The sequence below is a fragment of the Passer domesticus genome, chromosome 2 (genome assembly GCF_036417665.1).
Source record: "Passer domesticus isolate bPasDom1 chromosome 2, bPasDom1.hap1, whole genome shotgun sequence".
NCBI lineage: Eukaryota > Metazoa > Chordata > Aves > Passeriformes > Passeridae > Passer > Passer domesticus.
Window position 1 is genome coordinate 71,198,746 of NC_087475.1, and position 20,199 is coordinate 71,218,944.

The 20,199-nt window shown below is 43.6% G+C and overlaps 1 protein-coding gene across 2 annotated transcripts; it reads left to right on the forward strand.

Moving 5' to 3' along the window:
* Window positions 1-1,435: 1,435 nt before the first annotated feature.
* On the forward strand, window positions 1,436-10,067 carry RNF6 (ring finger protein 6). 2 transcript variants are annotated; one of them, XM_064409173.1, is made up of 4 exons: window positions 1,436-1,593; window positions 5,152-5,361; window positions 5,846-5,953; window positions 7,256-10,067. In XM_064409173.1, exons 2-4 carry the CDS (start codon window positions 5,172-5,174, stop codon window positions 8,965-8,967), a joined length of 2,010 nt encoding a protein of 669 aa, XP_064265243.1. In that variant the 5' UTR covers window positions 1,436-1,593; window positions 5,152-5,171; the 3' UTR covers window positions 8,968-10,067. The 2 variants fall into 2 exon arrangements, with proteins under 2 accessions (XP_064265243.1, XP_064265242.1); XM_064409172.1 differs by lacking the exon at window positions 1,436-1,593 and adding an exon at window positions 2,283-3,865.
* Window positions 10,068-20,199: the final 10,132 nt, after the last annotated feature.

Sequence of the window (20,199 nt, forward strand, 5' to 3'; positions counted from 1 at the left end):
ATATATATATATCTATATATAGATATGTATATATACACCCTTTTTCTGATCCAAAGACGGGGAAACTGAGAGGTGTTTTAAAAGCTTCTATTCCATTTTCAGTCTCATGAGAAGGGCGAGACAATACAGATGTTATAATTGATGCCATCACAATCAGAAGCCAACTATTTCCTCATTACAATACCCTAGAAGTGTTTCTTGGCCCATCAGCTTTTTGCCATGCCATGCTGTAGATGCCTTAAAGCCAATAATCTAAAACTACCCCTCGTGGTCCCACTACAATGCATCTTTCATAGTTCTATTTCTCCAAAGTATCTAGTCTTGTTTGCAGGACTAGATGGCCATCTTTTGAAACTTTTTTCCTAGCTCCATTTTTCTCTCAACGATATCTGTCCTATTCCATGGCATTTCCAAGTCAGCGTTTCTTGTCTCAAAGTTTGCATATGGATGCATACTGTGTGGGCCTTCTGTCAGGCCCTGAGAGCCCTCTACAAATCCATTTCCCACTTATTCTGACTTTTATTATGAAAGAAAAATTGATCTTCAGGAAGGCCATATTTTAATTGCTTCAGGCAAGGTGAATCATAATAGAATACTAATTATTTATACTGCAGCAGGGCACATGGAAAACAAAGAGATTACCATTTTCTGAATGCAGTGAGCAAAGAGTAGTTCCTGATCTGGCCTCAGTGTTAAGAATTTGTCCCCGCCGTAAGTTTGTCCCATGGAAACCACCTAATGGCAGAAGAGGAATGTAAACTACCACCAAACCTAAATATAACACTTGTGCAAACTCTTTTCCTTAAGCAGAATAAAGAAATCCTGGCTGCATTGTGAAATTATCTTCCCCGACAGCGGCCCTGAGCCCTTCCCAGCACCTCATTCATTACCGAGAGCGCTGCTTTGTATCAAGACTGGATGTATAGACTGATGTTTATTTTAGTTTGGACACAAGAGCAGTTTGGGCTCTTGTGAGAGGGGTGAGGTAGATGTTTCACACAGAAGCACCCTCCTGGCGAAATCCCCTCATTTTGCCGATTTCTGCAAGCTGTGTGCAGACAAGCTCGGGACCGCGCTGTGGGTGCCCTCAGCGTGTCCCCAACTAAAACCGGCAAAATCCTGTGAGAGGTTCCACGTCTCGCGTGGGAGAACTTCTACCCAAAGCTCTGCAAATGGAAATCACCAAAATCGCGGCTCGAGGTGACGGCACCCAGCAATTATTTTTTGAACATTTTAGAAAAAATTCAGTGGGAGATTCCTGCAGAAGGAAACGTAAACAAGAAAGGGATGCAAAGTCACGGAAGAAGGAAAAGCGTCTCATTTAAACCCGCAGGGAGCAGCGGGAAAAGCGATTCCCTAACCAATCTCATTCCTTATGTAAGGCAGCACAGAGTGCCAACCGCGCGTGCGCGCCAGGGGGCGGGGCTCGCGGCGGGGGCCTCCCCCTCTCTCGCGCACGGAACCTGCGCCGGCGGCGCCGGCAGCCACCCGGACGGCAATCGGCGCTGGAGCCGGCGCCCGGACGGCGATCGGGGCAGGAGCGGCCCGGCCCGGCTCGGCTCGGCTCGGCTCGGCTCGGCTCGCACTGGCAGGGTCGGTGCCGGGCGGGGGCGGCTCCGCGGCCGCCGGGAGGGACGGGCCGACCGCTCCGCGCCGCCGCCGCCAGCAGGCAGCCACGGGCTCTGGGGTTTTGCCGGCCGCGCTCTCGGCAGGCTTCCCCCCAGCGGGGCCGGCGGCGGCAGGGGCACTCCCCGGTTTGCCGCAGCGGGTGACGCGGCCCGCCGCGGGCACGGGAGCCGCGGGCCCGGGCAGCGGCGCAGAGCTGGGTCCGGCGGGGCGGTGGGTGCCGGGGTCGGGCCGGAGGGAGCGGGGCGGGAGGGCATGGGCTGCCATTGGCCGCGGCCGGGCGGGAGCCCCGTCAGTCCCGGCGCTGCCGTGCCCCGGCAACAGGCGGGGCGCGCAGGAGCGGGCCCCGGGGCTCGGTCAGTCCCCGGAGCCCTGGCGGCTCCACGGCCTGGGGTGCGGGCCGATCCCGCCCTGGGCCTGGCTCAGGCTGTCTGCGGGCCCTGCTGCCGGCCCGGGGCGGGGGCGGGCGGCCGCTCCCGGGCCCTCGGCTTGGGTCGCGCTGGGTGTCCCGGGGGCGGTGTCTTCATTGCCTTCTTACTCTCCCTTTCTCTCTCCTTCCTCCTCTCCTTCCCCGGGCTTCGTGCGTGGGGGTTTGGTTTGGGGGTTGCTTTTTTTTTTTTTTTTTTTTTTAAATTTTTTTTTCTTTATTCCCGAAGTCGGTGAGATCATCCTGCCTGGAGGCTGTGGTGTGACAGAAATGCTAAATAGCCCTCTAGTTCGGGGAGGCTTCCTCAGTTAAACCCCGTAGTCGCCTTGCAATCAGGTGGTAGTCTTTCAGAAAATGAAATGAGTGCCTAATTGAACCGGGGGTGGTATTCAGGGAAGCAAGCTGAAACTTAAAAGCCTAAGGTATATATTAAAAAACAGTTGTAAACCTTAAAGAATAGGCTAGAGTAATCATGAATGAAGGTCTAAAGGAGTAAGTCTTAGGTTGAAAATGCTAGAAAGTGTAACTGTTGGCATATGACTCCTACCTCTTTGCAAAGGAAGAGTAATCCAAGTCATAACTGGATTTTGATTTCAGTTTTTTGCAATTTACTAGTTACTACCCTTCAACTTTTCAATACCCAGAAATGTTCTAGTGCAATGTACTTCGTTTTTGATACAGTTAATACCCTTCAACTTTAACAACTCTAAAACATTTTTGGTGCCAAAGTACTTAGTTTTGATGGCATTTGATAAATAGGGATAGTAGTTGTCATCCATGGAGTTATGTTTAACAGATGGGACAACCGAGCACTTCACACTCCTTACTGTTTCTAAGTGAGTCATTCAAGGAGTGTGACTAATCATCCTCAACCATACAGTTGTCAACAAAAGAGTATTTTTTTTGTTCTTAACTACCCACAAAATCAAAGAGATTTCCAGATTTTCTGTGGATAACTGATAACTAAAGAACCTCTTTTTTGAACCACACTTTAAATTGAGAGGAACTACATGTGATGGACTTATTTCTTGTCTTAAGAATATATGTGGGATTTTCTTCTGTGCAGCAGTACAGTGATATACCTGGGAAGTTGGTTAACTTAGAATGGTCATTGTTGGGCAAGCAGCCACATGTTGTTTTAAGGCATTTGTCTAAATAACAACCTCACGTGAAACTGAGTTAATTTTATCAGTCCTCTTTCCCCCCCTCCCCGCTGCACCTGTGTCAAGCTGTAAGTCCCCTGGGACAGAGGCAGTTCAGTATTCAGTGCAGTCTGGGTTGGGGATTTTCGTGGTTATAGTGTTGATGAGGTAATTTTCATGATGGGTGTTGCCAAGGTAGTGATAGTGCTGGCTGGGGGTTGGGTGGGAGCTGCTTTTGTTGTGAGGAAACCGGAGTAGTAAGAGGAAGAGCTGGATGAGAAATTTGTGTTTAGAAGTGTGACACAAGAAGTGACCTGATTTGAGCACAGCCCTTGTGGGAAATCGAAGTCAGCAGTTAACTACAACTTGTGAGGCTGAGCCAAGAGGACAACATTGATAAAAAATAAAAAAAATATTATGGGAATGGAAAATGTCTTGAAGGGAAGATACTCAGATTTAATTTAAGTTGAATGAGTTAGATCTGGGAGAGAAGATTTTAAATGTACCAAAATGTAGTGTTGCACACAGGAGGAAGATGGTTGATTTGGAAGAAATGTGTTTAGAAGTGCAGTTACCTGGGACAGGGGCTGGTGGGGGGAAGTAACATGAGGTGTGGAAATAATGAAACCAAGGACACATCAGAATGGATCCCACAAAGAACGTAAGAAAGGTATATTAAATGTATGCCAGCTTCTGCTGTTGACAAATACTTTTTTTTTTTGTATCTGTTTGCAGTATTGGTAATGATTTGCTTTTTTTTCGGATGTATTAATATAATAGTTGGTTTGGTCTGTTGTCTCATCACCTGTCCCGTGAAGACTAATTATTGATCAGGAGTGTGCTTAGAATGCTATTTTCCTTGTTTTCCCTGTAATCTAAACTTGAAGTGACTTTTACGTAGGTGTAAATTGACAAAAAGCAAACAAATAAAACAGAAAGGCATTTACCCACATGCAAGCAGATTGGTGCAGTGAGGTTGGGGCTTTTTAGCCTGATGATCTCTAGAGAAGTGATCTCTTTTTTCAGGTATCTGCCTCGGCAGGTGTTGCAGGTGCCTTTTGTTAAACAGGAAGCTCAATTGAAAGGACACTTTATCGTCTTTCAGATAGATAGTGGAAGAACAGGTTTCCTTTAGAAAATAGGAAAGTTGCGGAGTGGTCTGAGGATTGAGTCCTAACCAGAGAGAGGTGGTAATGGTGCAGAAATCAATGGAGATGATGCCTCTTTGACACTGGAAGGTTATTCTTGCCTTCTAACTGTTCAGTATTTGGTAAGCGATGAAGAACTGTGGCAAAAGTACAGCCCATTCCTTTTACTATTCTGGAGATGGGTGTCTCTTTGCTAGCTAATCCTTGGGTTAGAGAATGCAAGGAAAATACACAAATAAAGTAGGAATGTCAGAAGAGTCATTCCACCAAAAAGAAATCTGTAGGCTGTGCACTATGTGGGTGATATTACCGATGAAAATACTAATGTAGTCTTATGTTGGGGTTGTCACAAGTCTACACTGGGTCATTGCAGTCCAATAATCATAAAACCTCATTTTTAACTATCCTTCAGCTTTTGAAATACTCCCCATTGCTGTTGTATTTTACTTGAGAGAAAGGACATACATTTTATGTTAATTCCTTTAACTTTCTAGAATATCATTATTTAGCCAAAAAAAAAATTCCCAACCTGTCATTGCATTTTTATTTTGAAGTTGCCATACCAACCAGTGTGCCCTTTCAGTGAGGAAGGGGGCTCGAAACTATTTTTCAGCAAGCTACAAGTATTTATATATTTGAATAACAAACTACCCTGTTGTCTTGGCAAATAACATGGAGCTTGGTTCACTTTAATCATCTTTAGCTATTAATAAACTAATTTATTTGAAAATGCTGGGGATGTTTTACTGCAAATTAGGTAAATACTTCCTGTAATTCCTGGGCAGTCTAATCTTCTGGTTTTATCCAGGACAGCTTGCCGTTATCGGTATGGATCGCTCCCGACACCGTGCGGGAAACGGCAACGAGCAGGCGCCTTCGCGGGAGCGCAGCGGCGAAGGGGAGAGACAGCGGCAGCTGGAGCGCCTCAGCAGGGAGGAGGCCTACTACCAGTTCATTAACGAGCTCAACGAGGAGGACTACAGGTTAATGAGGGACCGAAACCTGCTTGGCACTCCTGGTAAGATGTGCATACCTTCAGTGGAAGTGTAGTGGAGTAACTCTCCTGCTGTTAGGCACCACATGAGGTACTGTGACTCAAGCAGCCTGACTTCTGGGGCTTTGTAGAAAGGGAAAACTCCTCCATATGCAACAAAAGTATAACACTTCACCTGTATAGCAAGATGGTGCATTTGAATGTCCAAGCCCAGATAATTAATATTTGGTACATTCAAGTTGATGTGTGGCAATTTTGGGGGCCTCTGAAGTGTTACTGCAGCTGGCATGCTGTCAACACATTCAGCATCTTTTTCTTCACTCCACCACCTACTGCCTCTGATATCTGCATTATGATCACATTAGTGCTGTTTTCTTTCTGGTTTCATCAGTTTTGTCTGTCTTCTGAAGATTTTAATTCAAGATAGAAAATGTTATTTCTGCATGGCTGTATAGAGGTAGTAATAGTGTCTTATCTAACAGTGTTATCAAAATGTAAATTAATTCAGGAGAAATAACAGCAGAAGAGTTGCAGCAACGTTTGGAGGGGGCTAAGGAGCGTCTGACGTCACAGTCTGATCTGGATAACAGAGAAGGTGAAGGTAGAACTGCTGGAGGTAAACACTCTTTATTCGTATATGTAGACACATAGTATGTGGTGAATAAGTACAGTTCTGTAAAGATACTTAAGAGACACTCATTTCTCTTTTTTTTCTTTCAATGTGGCTCTGGGGATTGTTTAAAAGTGAGAGCTTTCCTAAGGATATAAAACCAAACTTGAAATACTTGATAAGAACTCACTTATGTTAATCACAAATTACTTGGTCCTTTTTTCCCTCATTTTCCTTTGCTAGTAAATGTAGTAGCACAAAAAATACCTATTTTTCAGTTCTTAGAGGTTTTTATCATGTATTAGAGCAGCTGGAAAAGAAGTTAATTAGAAAATAGTCTCTCCACTGTTTTGACACTTCTGTTGTTTCATTTCCATTTGTATTAGTCAGGTGAGGCTTGTGTTTTTTGCACTGTCTGTCTTCCATTCCCCAGAAATATTGGCTTACTCATTTGGCCAATTTTAGTCAGATTTGGGAGAGGAATTGCAGCTCAGAAATGAAAATACCCAAGTTCTTGTAAGTTTCCTGGACACAGAGAGATGATGGAGTAGAGAGAAATTAATCTGATCCCTTCAAGGGAAAAATCTTCACTGTGATCATGACAGTTTGCCTGCTTCATACACATAGTTAGCCCTAACCACAACACTTCTATCTGTTCCTGAGCGTGTAGTTGGAGAAGGCTTGAAAATGGAGCTGTGAGTATTGTAATAGGAAAACAGTATGTCTGCACAGAAGGAGAAAATTGTTCAAACCATGCATCCCACCCAGACACATTCCTGTGTAAGCTGCCCTAGGTGACTTTGCCTTGGCACGGGAGAGGAACTAGAATATCTCCAGAGGTTTCTGCCAACCTTAATGATTTTGTGATCATTTATTCTACTGCTTACAGGAAACATTTTTTAAAAAATGTTTTCCAAAAGAAGACAAGACTTATTAATCCTTTTCCTGCTGTATGAAAATGAGTTGTTAAAATATTCCCAAACTGGTAACTTCAGCGAGGGGCAGGTATTCGATAAATACAACCATCTTTGCACCACCTGAATCTGAACACTGGCTCAGAAGAGGCCATCTGGGCATATTAATTTCTCTTTGAGTCTGCCAGTGAGACAAAAATTCTAGGTAGAACTGATAAGTTTTGCTGACATTTTTACATAGAGCACATTTTTGTACATTAGCATAGCAAGGTAGGTGCCCTGCTGCTGTGTTGTGTCTGAAGTCAGAGCCTAGCAAGTGAAGAGGATTTGGGGTGCATTGTACTACGCAGAGCATGCAGTTGTATAAATGTTTGCAATTCTTTGTTTCTCTCAGATTCTGAAGTTCTTGGGGAAAACTCCAACGGCGACTCTTTGCTTGAATGGCTTAACACGTTTCGTCGCACAGGAAATGCCACTCGCAGTGGGCAGAGTGGGAACCAAACCTGGAGAGCTGTGAGTCGAACAAATCCAAACAGTGGGGAGTTTCGCTTTAGTCTTGAAATCAATATAAATCATGATCATAACAGTTTGGAAACTTCTGGTGAGGAGTATGTTGATATAGACGCTACCAGACTCTACGTAGAAAGAAGACGTCAGCTAGTTGCCAGTTCAGGACCCCCACGGACAAGGAGCATGGCTGCAAGAGAGGCAAACAACGAAGCTGCAAGGACCAGGCTTTTAAGACGTGCCATGGCATTAAGGTCAGAAATAGTCTCTCACGCAGTCTCGGGGAGGCTCAGGAGTAGAACGAGGGAGCTGATGGGCCAGACAAATAATACTACACGAAATAATCCTGTGGCTGCTCCTGAACCAAGAGAAATGCCAGAAAGAGGTACTTCTGCAGGAGTCAGAAGGGGTAGAGCTAGAACTAACGCCCGGATGAATACAAACCAAAGACTAGAAATTTTGCGGCTGAGGTCTACCCTAAGTAGTCGAAGCCGCTCCCCGCTGCAAAGGCAAGGTGATGCTGCTCATTCTGAGGAACGTGGTCAGAGGCAGGATAGAAATGCACAGCAGGTGCACAGAAGTAGGAGACAAACAGCTCAGGCTTCTCCACAGCCTACTGAAGAGCAAGCAAGAGGTAACACTCAGGCTCCCCAGCTTTCCAGTGTAGCCCCATCCGTACGAACAACTTCGGAAGAGGAAGAACCTAGTAGGCCAGTAGCTGCTGCCAGAAGGCACCCGACTATTACATTGGATCTTCAGGTGAGAAGAATTCGTCCTGGAGAAAACAGAGACCGGGACAGCATTGCCAGTAGAACTCGTTCTAGAGTAGGAATGTCAGAAAACACAGTTACCTTTGAAAGTGACAGTGGGGGATTTCGGCGTACGATATCCCGCTCAGAACGCGCAGGCATTCGGACCTACATTAGCACTATACGGATACCTCTTCGTCGGATTTCAGAAACTGGGCTTGGGGAACCTTCATCAGTGGCTCTTCGATCAATCCTTAGACAGATAATGACAGGCTTTGGAGAGCTGAGTTCTTTAATGGAAACTGAATCTAATTCAGAAGTGCAAAGAGGCGGTCATCACTCAGTGGATGCACAGAATAACTCAAGTTCAGCAAATGGCAGTGATCCAAGTGGGGTTTTGTCTAGGAATGGACATGCAGTAGATGGCAGCAGGGAAAGAAATGGACAGAGGGGTGGTAGTCAACGCTCTGGGCGCAATCATGAGAACCAAGGTAGCAGGCAGTCTCAAGATGCAAACAACCTAGTGGAGAATGGAACACTGCCCATCCTTCGGCTTGCCCACTTCTTTCTGCTGAATGAGGATGATGATGATGATCGTTTAAGAGGTTTAACCAAAGAGCAGATTGACAATCTTTCTACACGGAACTATGGGGATGTTCACACTGAAAATGAATGGAGTAAAACATGCAGTGTTTGCATTAATGAATATGCAACAGGGAATAAGCTAAGGCAGTTACCTTGTACGCATGAGTTTCATATTCATTGTATTGATCGCTGGCTTTCTGAAAACTCCACCTGCCCAATTTGTCGGCAGCCAGTTCTGGGGTCTAATGCCACAGATAATGGCTAGAATTGTTTGTACTGCTCAGCACTTAAGGATTTGTTCCTGCTCTGTTGTGAGCCAGATGAAATTCATTGACTTAGATATGGGTCCGTTTGTGGGGGGAGTTTTGTTAAATTTCTTCAAAAATTATAGAAACTTATCTAAATCTAACAATGTAAATACTATTTTTTCCAAGTGCAGGTCTAGGAGCACACATAGAACCAAATGATATTGGTAAAGTTTATATTTTTTTAAGTAATTTTGTTATGCTAAGCACTTTTGTAAATACAGAAATGCAATAGTTAATCAGTCCTGCTTAATGTATGTTTTTTAACATTGTAATGGACTCGCTTTATTTAGATTACAAAATGTTTCACACAGACCCACCACTGTGTTGAAAAATTAGTGGCTAAATAGCCATTTGTTAGCTTTTTGTTCTAAGAACAATTTCTTTTACAGAGAGTCTCTTGCTGGACATGTTTGCTAAAGATACTTAAGTTACTTGAAGTGCTCATTTTATTAGATTTTTTTTTAAACATTGAAATATCCTTTCCAAAAACTTGCCAATTTGGTTCTATTTAAAAAATTCTATGGCAGTTTTGCATGTGGGTTTACACAGTTCTTAATGTTGACGAGTTCTTATTCAGAAGTGGATGATATAGTGGCATTATGAAATGTATATAATTAAATGCTGTCTTTGACAATCTTTGTCTTTTCAGTGCAGACAGCAATCAAATCTGATAATTCTGAGAGGGTGTGTTTTACTTGCTCAAAGAATAAATGAGCACTAAGGAAGCGTTTTTACTCTTCAAATTACTCAATCAATATTCCTGGGGTTTTAACTGCCTTAGTTTAAAGAGGGAAAACATTTCCTTGACCATTATACTATCTATAATATGCATGTTTTGGGCATCCTATTCAGAAGAACAAAACAAAGACTTGAAGTGCTTTTGTATAGAAATTTAAGTTATACATGTAGTGTTGGTCCTCTTGAAACACGCCTGAGGACTGAGTGGCAAAAGACATAAAAAAGGATAAAATTCCCTGAAAATCCCCAGTATCTGTATAATTAGATATTGAACTTTATACCAATGACTTACACTGAAATAAAGTTACAAGTTAAATAACTGAGGCTGTATGTGAATTGCTGTTGAGCCATATCCTGTAGATTAATAAGAAAATTTACTATTCTTAATATTCAGTCTCAGTTTTCATTTTTCCCCAGGTCTGTTCCTGGCCTTTTAGTTATTATGCTGCATAAAAGCCCAGCACAAAGCACTCCAGGGGTTTCTAGGAGCAGCTGGATGTTACAAAGCTTGTCTTCTGAGCAACCTGCATCGCAATCCCTGGAGAAATGCAGAAATGTGCACTAATCTGCTGTGTGTAGTCTGAGCAGTAGACAGAGTACTTGGAAGTGAACAAGTCCTACTGCCTTTCTCTGCCTGCAGATAGTGGCCTTGGCAAATGTGCTTCTGTGCCAGGTGCGTCACTTAGAACATCTGCTGATGATATCCTTCAAGGGTAGCTATAAAATCCCATGTGATTGGATGTCTGCTTCAGTTCTGCAAGTGGAAAACTTGTGTCTTAAATTCAACAGAAGGGCTTCTTTTCATTCCTGAAAGTCGTTATAAGAAACTCTGTTATGAGATTTAGATGATTTAAGGATATGATTAAGATCTCTTCTGATGTAATTTGTGCTCTTAATTACTGCAAAGGTTGTTGACCCCTCCCTCAAGTGCTTCCTTAGCTGCAGTAAAGAGTGAGGAGATTTAAATGTGATTATAAGAGCTAGCTTTTTTTTTCCTTTTTTTTCCTTTTACTTCTGTTAGCTGCTGAGGCTGACAGAATATAAATACATACATGTCTTCTGTCACTTCCTTGCTTCTTTATGACTTCCTTTTATTTTTGAACTCTGCCTGATTGAAAAGACACATCCATAGAAACCTACCTTTGGCTAACTACTGCCTTGCTGGTCAGGTCCTTCAAGGTCAATTTTAACTGTAATCCTTACAACTGCTACACTAATGCGCTAGAGATGAAAGGAGATTCCCTGTGCCTTTTTTCCATTCAAACAGGAATTTTGCTGTGTGTAAGAGCACAGTTGGTTATGTGGCTCAAGATGAGATCATCTGTGACTGGGTGTGTTTTACTGAGCTGTTAAGTGGAATATCCCAAAGCACAGTGAGAGCTTTCTGTGGAAATTGAAGGCTACAGGAAAAGAAACATTAAGCCTCCACTATGATATTCCTGCCCTGTCACATGAGAGCTGTCAAGTATTTCCCTTTCATTGAGAAGCATGTAATTTGTTACTCAGCTTTCCCAAGATACTGTGTTAATGGCACCAATTAAATCATAGTAATACAGTTTGCTGTTGGTTTCTGTTACCTCCGTTTCTGTGATAAAACTTCAGTTCTCTGCCACCCCCACCCTCCAAACTATTTTTTTTACCTTTTCCTTTGGTCACATTAAGAAACATAATTTATTTATATGAGAATAAATAGAAAAATGTGGACAGAATTTTTGCAAATAAGTGCACTTAAAATGAAACATTAAATGAAGTTCAACTGGCAGCATTAATCTAGAGCCTGTAGAAAGCCTTAATGTGGAGATGACCAAGAGAGCTGCGTTAAACATGATACCTGCAAAGACAAAGAGAAATATCAGGCTGAATTAATAGATTTTTCTATTTCTTATACGTGTGATGCTATTAGTGACTTTCTAGCTGATATTATGGCCCTGTCTGTCTCTCTAATTGTCTCTTCTTTAATAATATATCACATAGGAGTGGATTCCTGTGTTGCCAAGTAACACACAACAATTAGCAATATGTGCAAATTGGAAATATAAAAGGAAGCAGTAAATGATAGCAGGTTATGTCATATCACTTCATGCTTTTGCCTTGATGGGAAATAACTATTCCACTTTTAAAAGCAGATGCCACTTCCCCATGCCCAAGCTGCTGCTGAAGTAACCCTGTGCAGTTATCTGTAACTACCAAGTGGCTAGTGGCTGATCAGAGCCCAACCAACCTGACCACCAGGCCAACTGGGAATGATGTGGGGTGGGGCAGGACATCCTGCAACTGTGTGAGGATGTGGTGGGCCAAGCTGGTATTCAGAGTGTGCAAGGTGATGTGGGGAGGAGAAACCTCATAATGGAAGAGTTTGCAGAAGACTCACTCCAGGTCTGTTCACGCAATTAAAGCAGGCTCTGCAGGTCAGTAAGGTGGGGCAGATACTTTTCTTTCTCTAAGAACTCAGCATCTCAAGTGCTGGTCTGTAGAAATTGTGGGGAAGAAGCAGGAGAAATCAGGTCTGTTTGCAGTTCAAAGGCTGTGATCTCATCAGGATCACAGAGACCTGGGGGCATGGCTCACACAGCTGGAGTGCTGCAATGGATGGATGCAGGCTCTTTAGGAAGGACAGCGATGGGGAGGAGCTGCCTTTTGAGGTGAGAGCAGCAGGAGTGCATGAACTCAGGATGGATGAGGAGCCAGCTGAGAGCCAGGTCACAAGCAGTGGGCAGACCAGCATGGTCACTGTTGTGGTAGCTGTGTGCTACAGACCACCTGTTCAGAAAAAGGCAGGTGGGATCTTCTTCAGACAAACAGTCCATATCATCTTGGGATTATTGTTTCACAAATGAGACACATTAATTTGATTGTGGGTTGTAGGATTTGCCAGCTCCTGAAGAGGCTTTAAGACCTTACTTTCCTTTTGAATGCACTGACCATACATCCGTGCAGTCTGCAGGATTTCATGGGAGAGAGTGGGCAAATGTCAGAACGCTCAGGATTATTGTTAACCAGTCATATACCATGGTTATAACTGGAGCTGTGCATACCCAGCTGTGGTCAGTGCAGCATTCAGAGCAAAAGACATGGCTGTGCTGACAGCGCAGCACTCAGAGATGAGTCTTTAAAATTAAAAATATAATTAGCTCTCCTGAGATCCTCTGCAGCTAATCTGATTTCAGCCTGCACACAGACAGCATCAATAACAGGAGAGCACTGCCCAGCACACCGCAGACTTCCCTCAGCCTGCTCAACACGGGGAATGGGCTTAGCCCACCTTTTGGACGCACAAGATATCTTGCAGCAAAATTTCTTCCATTTCTTTTTTCTTCCCCTGGGTTTACACTAGAGTTTGACTAGTGTGGAAGAGACCTGGAGCAGGTTCACCAGATACTTGATGCATGTTGCTCTTTGGCATTCACACTTATTCCAGAAGGTGTTTATTCCAGTACTAAATTTATCTTTAGTGTAATGTAAATTGCCTGAAGTGCAAAAATGAAACATATACACACTAAAACAAAACAAATACAGCTTTGATTTTGTTTTACAGGTTGAACAACTAAAATGGGATATGAGGGATCACTTTGTCCCATCATTTTAAGCAGTCCTTTTGAAGGCTGAATTTCAGGCATTTATAACCAAAGTTGGGGCTCTTGTCCCAAGTAACATGGGACAGATAAATTGTATTGCTTGTACTTCCAAGAAAAGCGCTTGAATTGTATGTTGAACTTTTCCATTTCATCAGTAATATTAAGACTTCAACTTGGCCAGTTCCATTGCGATGTATTTCCTTTCACAGCACTGTTTCTACAGTGCTGAGCATCTGACATACCTTGCAGTGCCTATGAGCTATTTTTGCAGTTCACACACATTTGAGTTACATTAATAATGCCTCACTCTTTACCTTCAGGCATGCGTGCCCAGGAAAGCATATCATGTTGCTATTTTAATACAGAGGTCTTGCCCTTTTCTGACTGAGTAATGCATGAATAGAGCACTTTGGCTGCTAGTACAATTTCTTTTACTGTGTTCTTAAACACATTTTGCATACAGTTTATTCCATTTGTTCAATGTTTTTTCAATGTTCAATATGTTACCAGCATACATATAAACACTGAAAGAGTAGGAATTGCCAGTAAGTGTATGAGAACACACTGTAGTTAACCTGCATAATGTGTAGCATTTAACTTGAATATACATAGTGAGAGTAAAAAATCATATTATTTCAGCAAAAGGTCTCTAAAATTTAGCCCTCTCCCCCACTTTAAGTATCTTCAAGTCTAGACTGCATTTTTTTTTCTAGTTACATGAATCTCAAACTATGATTCTGGCCTCCAGCTGATTTCAATCTCTCATTATTCCCGTGCATCCACTGTGCTCTGACATAAATCAAGTTATAGCTCCTTTCTCTGTGATCTAGGCTGTGAGATGTGAGTAATGCAATTCGAGGCATCCAAAACCCCAGGAAGTACTGTGATGAGATTCTGTTTCACTATACGAGATTCCTTCTCACTGTGATGGTGGTAGAACTGGGGAAGGCAGAACAACCTGAATAACCCGGACTCTTTTGGACAGGAGCATACTGAGAGCAAGAACCCGTGCAGAGCCCCAGAGCCTCCCACGGCACATCCCCTGCGCTGCCTGGACCAGCTGAATTCGTCTGAAACTTCGGCTTCCAAGAGGAAGTGTCTCACAGCAGGAGAGGGCGCCAGACAACAAGGAGCAAGTGTTGCCTTGGCGAGCACAGACCTGCCTCTCAAGGGGAAGGTGACCGGCAATAGGGCACCGTGTGACAACCCTCCCTTTAAGGGGAAAGGAGCACTTGAGCTTCGAAAATGCTCATTGGTCGAAAGGAGCGACAAAAGTCCGAGGGTCCACAAACAGAGAGTTTTACTGGCAAATTACACACTTGATGTGGAAATTGGTGTGTTAATCCTACACCTGCTATACGGCACTGGGTTTTGGGTAAAGGGGTAGGGTGAAGGGAAGAGAAAAATTAGGCATATGGCAGTGGGTTTTGGATAAAGAGGGAGGGTGGCAGGGAAAAGGGAAATTAACGAGGTTAATTTAAAAAGAAAAGGTTAATCTCTAAAAGGAAAAGAGAAAAAAGAAAGGGAAAGAAAGAGGAAAAGAGAGATGAAAAGGCATCATCAGCCCTTGTTGCAGCATTGATCCAGCTGATAAGATGCCTATCCTTGTTTCAGCATCAATCCAGCTGATAAGCAGTGGTCCAGGTGAGCCAGTCCAGATGATGAGATGTCTGGGCTCTGGGGGCACCACCTGGACTTGGGAATGCCCTTTTATTGACAAGTTTCTCCACCCCAAAGACATGTTTCTCATTTTCCATATTAATTAATTACCATGCAGTCAGTTCTTTTAGGCCTTTCTGGAAATGGGTCAGAGGGCTTCAGGAGTCTTTGGTGGTTGATTTGAAATAATGCCAAGGAAAGCCACTGCCAATCCCACCTTATAGACCGTGTCCACTTCCTGCCAATCATTCCTGCACTCTGCTGTACTGTGCTGTGGTTCTTTCTCATGAATAAGTGCTGCCCTCTCTCCACCTAGTCCCCCCTTCTCCAGCCAAAACTTGTTCTTTCTCACAGCATCCTAGTACCAGTAGTCCTTGGTTATTACCAACAATTCTGATCTGTTATTACAAACAGTCCTTGGCTGGCTCCACAGCTGTCCAGTCACTGGTATTTGAGACATACACATCATCCCCTTATCTTTTGGGGACTGAGAGGCCAAAAGGATCTCCCTTTGGACCACTGTCCACAGGGTTATAAGAGAATGGGTTTAGTCATAATTATTTTTCATACTGGCCATGATTTGAGTCAGTAACTTTATTTGAAAGTTCATCAACAGAAATATTATTCCACTTGGGTTGTTATTCAGGCAAGAAAAATAAGGCTGCTTTTAAAAAACAAATGCTCATTAGACAACACTATTTCCTGGGAACAGACAGTGTTTCTGATAAGCTGGAGCGGGGCTTTGTCCAGGTGCAGCTTGTCAAGGCCAAGACCTCATGAGCATTTCTCATATGATAGAGCAGCCTGAGCAGGGAGCGGGGTACGGCTAAAGTCAGCTTCTCTGGGACTCTACACACCGTGAACCCGGGAGGCGAGGGCAGACACGCTGCCGAGCCTCAGCTTCCCCTGAGAGGGAGGAAAAAACCCAGGACTGGGGAAAAATCCGCTTCCCTTCGTGCTGCGCGGGGCCGCGCTGCCCCAGGAGGGAGGGCAGGGCAGAAGCTCCTTGGACATTGCACCCGTGGTTTGTTCTCCGCGTGTGGCGACAGTAACGCGACCATTAAACCAGTGCCAGTTTCGACACAAAGCGAGCGAGCTCGGTTTGAAACACCGCCGAGGACAGGCGGCTGCCAGGGCGGTGCCTGCGGCTCCGCTCGCGCCCCGCCGGGACGGAGGAGGCGGCGCCCGCAGGCGCGGCCCGGCCCCGGAGCTCTCCGAGGTGCTGCAGCGGCTCCCGCATCCTGCCTGGGGAACACGGCCCTCCCCGGGCAGGGACACCGCCAGCCTGCGCTCGGGACATCCCGCGGAGCGCTGCTCCTCCAGATGCCCCGACGGGAGCCAGCGCCGCTCCCTGCGCCTCCTCCGCCCTGGGGAAATGGGGATGATGGCACTGCCTCTCTGTAAGCTCCCTGGAGACGCGTGTGCGAGAAGCAGATTTCCAGCTGCAGGAAGGGCTCCCAGCAAAGGAAGAAGCCTCAGTTAGCAGGGCATGAGCTGGACCCGTTTCCTGAACAGCAGCAGGGCAGAGACCAGCGTCCCTGTTATCCTAGTATGCCAAAACACTGCAAACAAGCAGAGCTGTGAGTGCCAGGGCATGCAATATCATAGAAACATAGAATGCTTTGGGTTGGAAAGGGCCTGAAATCCAACTCCCCTGCCATGGGCAGAGACACCTTCTACTAGACCAGGCTGCTCACAGCCCCATCCAACCTGGTCCTGAACACCTCCAGGAATGGGGCATCCACATCTCTGGGCAGCCTGTTCCGGTGCCTCACCACCTTCACAGCAAAGAAGTTCCTCCCAACATATAGTCAAAACCTACTCTCTGAGAGTTCCAAGCCATTCCCCTGTCTCTACATGCTCTTGTAAAAAGTCCCTCTCCATCTCTCTTATACCAAATGGTATTTCAGTGGGTTTAAATTTTTTTTTACTTACCATGTATTGTACACAACACTATTTTTTCCTGGTATTTAAAGCAAAGTCCAAGTCACAGATAAACTACATACTGAACTCCATTATTTCCAATAATATGGTGCCTTGGCCATAGCAGTTGGCTCAAAACATATATCAGAATATTTACACACGTGCTCCAGAGTATATTTTACCTTAACAAGTGTGTCCACTCCCTCAAGCTTCTTTTCAGTCTTTCCTTGGGACTAAATGTTACTTTTCTGCATTTGTTTACAACTGTATAAAGTGAGTGCCACCAAATCAGTATGGCAATATTTTATGCCTGCCTTGGATTCCCTTTGCACCAATCTCATTGATTACAAAGCCAGAAAATATTGGACTCACATTAGCCAGCAACCTAGCTGTGGCAGAGGGAAGTGAATCAAAATAATGAAAATGCACCTCATGCATTTTGAGAACTATTTACTTTCTGGAAATCAATCCCATCTTAAACGTTTCCTATGAAGACAGGCTGAGAGGGCTGTTCAGCCTGGAGAAGAGAAGGCTCCAGGGACACCTTAAAGCACCTTCCAGTACCTAAAGGGGGCTGACCAGAGAGCTGGGGAGGGACTTGTTACAAGGGCATGGAGTGGCAGGGCAAGGGGGAATGACTTTAAACTGACAGAGGCCAGGCTTAGATTAGATACAAGGAAGAAACTCTTTACTGTGATGTTGGTGAGGCACTGCAACAGGCTGCCCAGAGAAGCTGTGCATGCTCCATCCCTGGGAGTGTTCAAGGTCAGGTTGGACAGGGTTTGAGCAACCTGGTCTAGGGGAAGGTGTCTCTGCACATGGTAGGGAGTTGGAATGAGATGATCTGTAAGGTTCCTTCCAACCCAAGCCATTTTAAGATTTTATGATTTTTCATTAAACTTTTAATTTCTTCAGTACTAGTCTTCTTTGCTTAGGAATACATTTTTTAAAAATTACTAGCTAATTGCCAACTTGGCTCCATATAAGCCAAGATCAAATCTATGGTCCACTCTACCATATGTCTTTCCTGTGCAAAGCATTTGTAGGGGGTTGTTCTACACAGGGCTTTCCATCAATTTCCAGCCTGGTGAATTCTTTCTGTTGCCACCATTATTGTGGAATAAAAATTACTTGTTCCAATTTAGCTTACTGTGTTTTGAATGTATCTTTAAAACCATGCAAACTTGAAGTTTTTCAGCAATTTTCAGGCAAATCACAGATGACTTTCTGCTATAAAATGAGTATCAATTTCCAACATATCAATATGATTATTCTATTAATTTTTATTTTATTTACATATGTCATTATTTGAAAATCTGAAAAACCTGAATGGCATGTAAACAATGAAGATGCCTGCATTTCCAAAGTTTTTATCTTTTTCCCCCATTTCACTTACAGGTAGTGGTTTACCCTTTCTCTACCCCTCCACCCTTCTCCCATGCTCCCACTCAATGTGCAATTCATCATATTTTTTTCCACCTTCAAGTTAAATCTGTGGGTTATGGTGAACTGTGAGAGAAGTGTTATCGTTGAGCCCTTTCTGCTGTATAAAGTACAGGAGACTCCAGCTCCTTTAAGAGATTACAGGTGGGCCATGCACGCATTGACACGTTCACATATTTCAGGTCCCATCCTGTATTCTCTCTATAGATACCAGCACCTCTGCAAAGAAGATCCTTAACCTATTTCAATTATTTTCTTAAGCTGAGTGATGCCAAGCACACCTTCCCTATCAGTCTAGAAACAGCAAGTCCTGGATTTTTTACTTTTTTTTTTTTAAAACCTTTTAAAATATGTAAGGATGAGAGACAGATTCCTCCCCTGTAGCTCAGCATATTATCTGCATCGTACTCAGTTTGATCCTGTCCATGTAAACAAGGGCAAAGCACCACAGCACAAAGATTTGGTTTAAGACCAAGAGAGTCCATTATATGGGGTTTTATTTTTTGTTTTCGGCTTGTTGTTTTGTTTTTTTTTTAAGACAAGCAGAGTTAGACAAGCAGAACTTGTGTGCAATTATCCTCATGCTGTTGTCTAATACCACCACTGCTGGCAGGAGGCCACAGGCTTTGTACTGATTTTGCAAGGCCTCAGGACTGAGCCTCATTTTGTCTGAGCTTTTATTGACCTGTCTGTGACTTTCTTTCACTTAGTTGTTGTAACAGCAATATCTCTAATGGGAAGGTAGCTAGGTCTGTTTTACTTTTGTTTAACTTTGTATGGTGCCGTAGTGGCTTTTACATGGAGAGTGACAAGAAGTTCTATTGTGGAAAATGAGGTATTTATAATTTATATAATGATGTATAACATAATTTATCACTCACATAACGATGCATAACATAGTAATATGTAGAGGAACACAGGCCTGGTATGAAGCAGAGTCTCCTGAGAATGGACTCACAGGACACTGTGAGTAGAAGAGGCATAGGATGATGAAAAAAGGAGCACAGCCTTGGCATTGGAGAACTTGGGGCTACAAAGAGCTCATCAGCAGTCAGCTAAAGCAGTGCAGACCCGGGAAGTGGACAAAGATAGCTGAGAGATTACACAAAGAACAAGTACATACCATACATAAATGACATCCCATATAATACAACTGGGTGTAAAGTGGAGCAGTAGACAAAGGGATAAAGAGCAAGGTGTGAAGGCATCTTAAAAACCACACAAAAATAGCCCCATAAGAGTTCTTGGTTTTTCTCAGCAAAGAATTTGTTGGTGAGACACCAATGACCAGCTGCTTTACAAAGACGAGCACTGTCAACCATTGGTCTCAGAGGGGCAGTGGGAGGGTAAGCACCACACCAAAAAAAAAAGACAGGAAGAGTGTGACTACAAAAAATTGAAATGATTTATTATTTTTGTTGTTTTTCCTTTCAGAAGCAGTAGCATTCTTAATTTCTTAGTAGTGGAAATTATTTAGTAGCTTGTTTCTTGGTAGTAGCATTCTTTAATTTCTTTCTTTTTTTTTTTCTTTCGTTTTTGGTAATAATTAGCTATCACCTTTGATTAGACTGTTACATTTTCCACCACACTAATAAATTTTGGGTAATGTGTGTTTCTTTCCTTTTTTTTTTTTTTTTTTTTTTCCCCAGAACCAGTCTCTGTGTATAACATTAGTAATTGGAGCAGAGGATGCATCTTTTTGGAAATTTGGGCTTAACAATCTCTCTAAGGTCCCAGACGGCATCTGGCACAGTCAAAAATAGAATAAAGATATCCTGTCTCCCAGTCTGGCACATTAACTACAGGACCATTCTTCCTGCCTTTGCTTTATTTATTACATTGAAATAATTA

Excerpts from the sequence above, each read along its gene's own strand:
- RNF6 (XM_064409172.1), top strand. The coding sequence starts at position 3,817 with ATGAAACCAAGGACACATCAGAATGGATCCCACAAAGAACGTAAGAAA. Across the intron at positions 5,362-5,845 it reads AAACCTGCTTGGCACTCCTG|GAGAAATAACAGCAGAAGAG; the intron begins GTAAGATGTGCA and ends AAATTAATTCAG. Across the intron at positions 5,954-7,255 it reads TGAAGGTAGAACTGCTGGAG|ATTCTGAAGTTCTTGGGGAA; the intron begins GTAAACACTCTT and ends TGTTTCTCTCAG.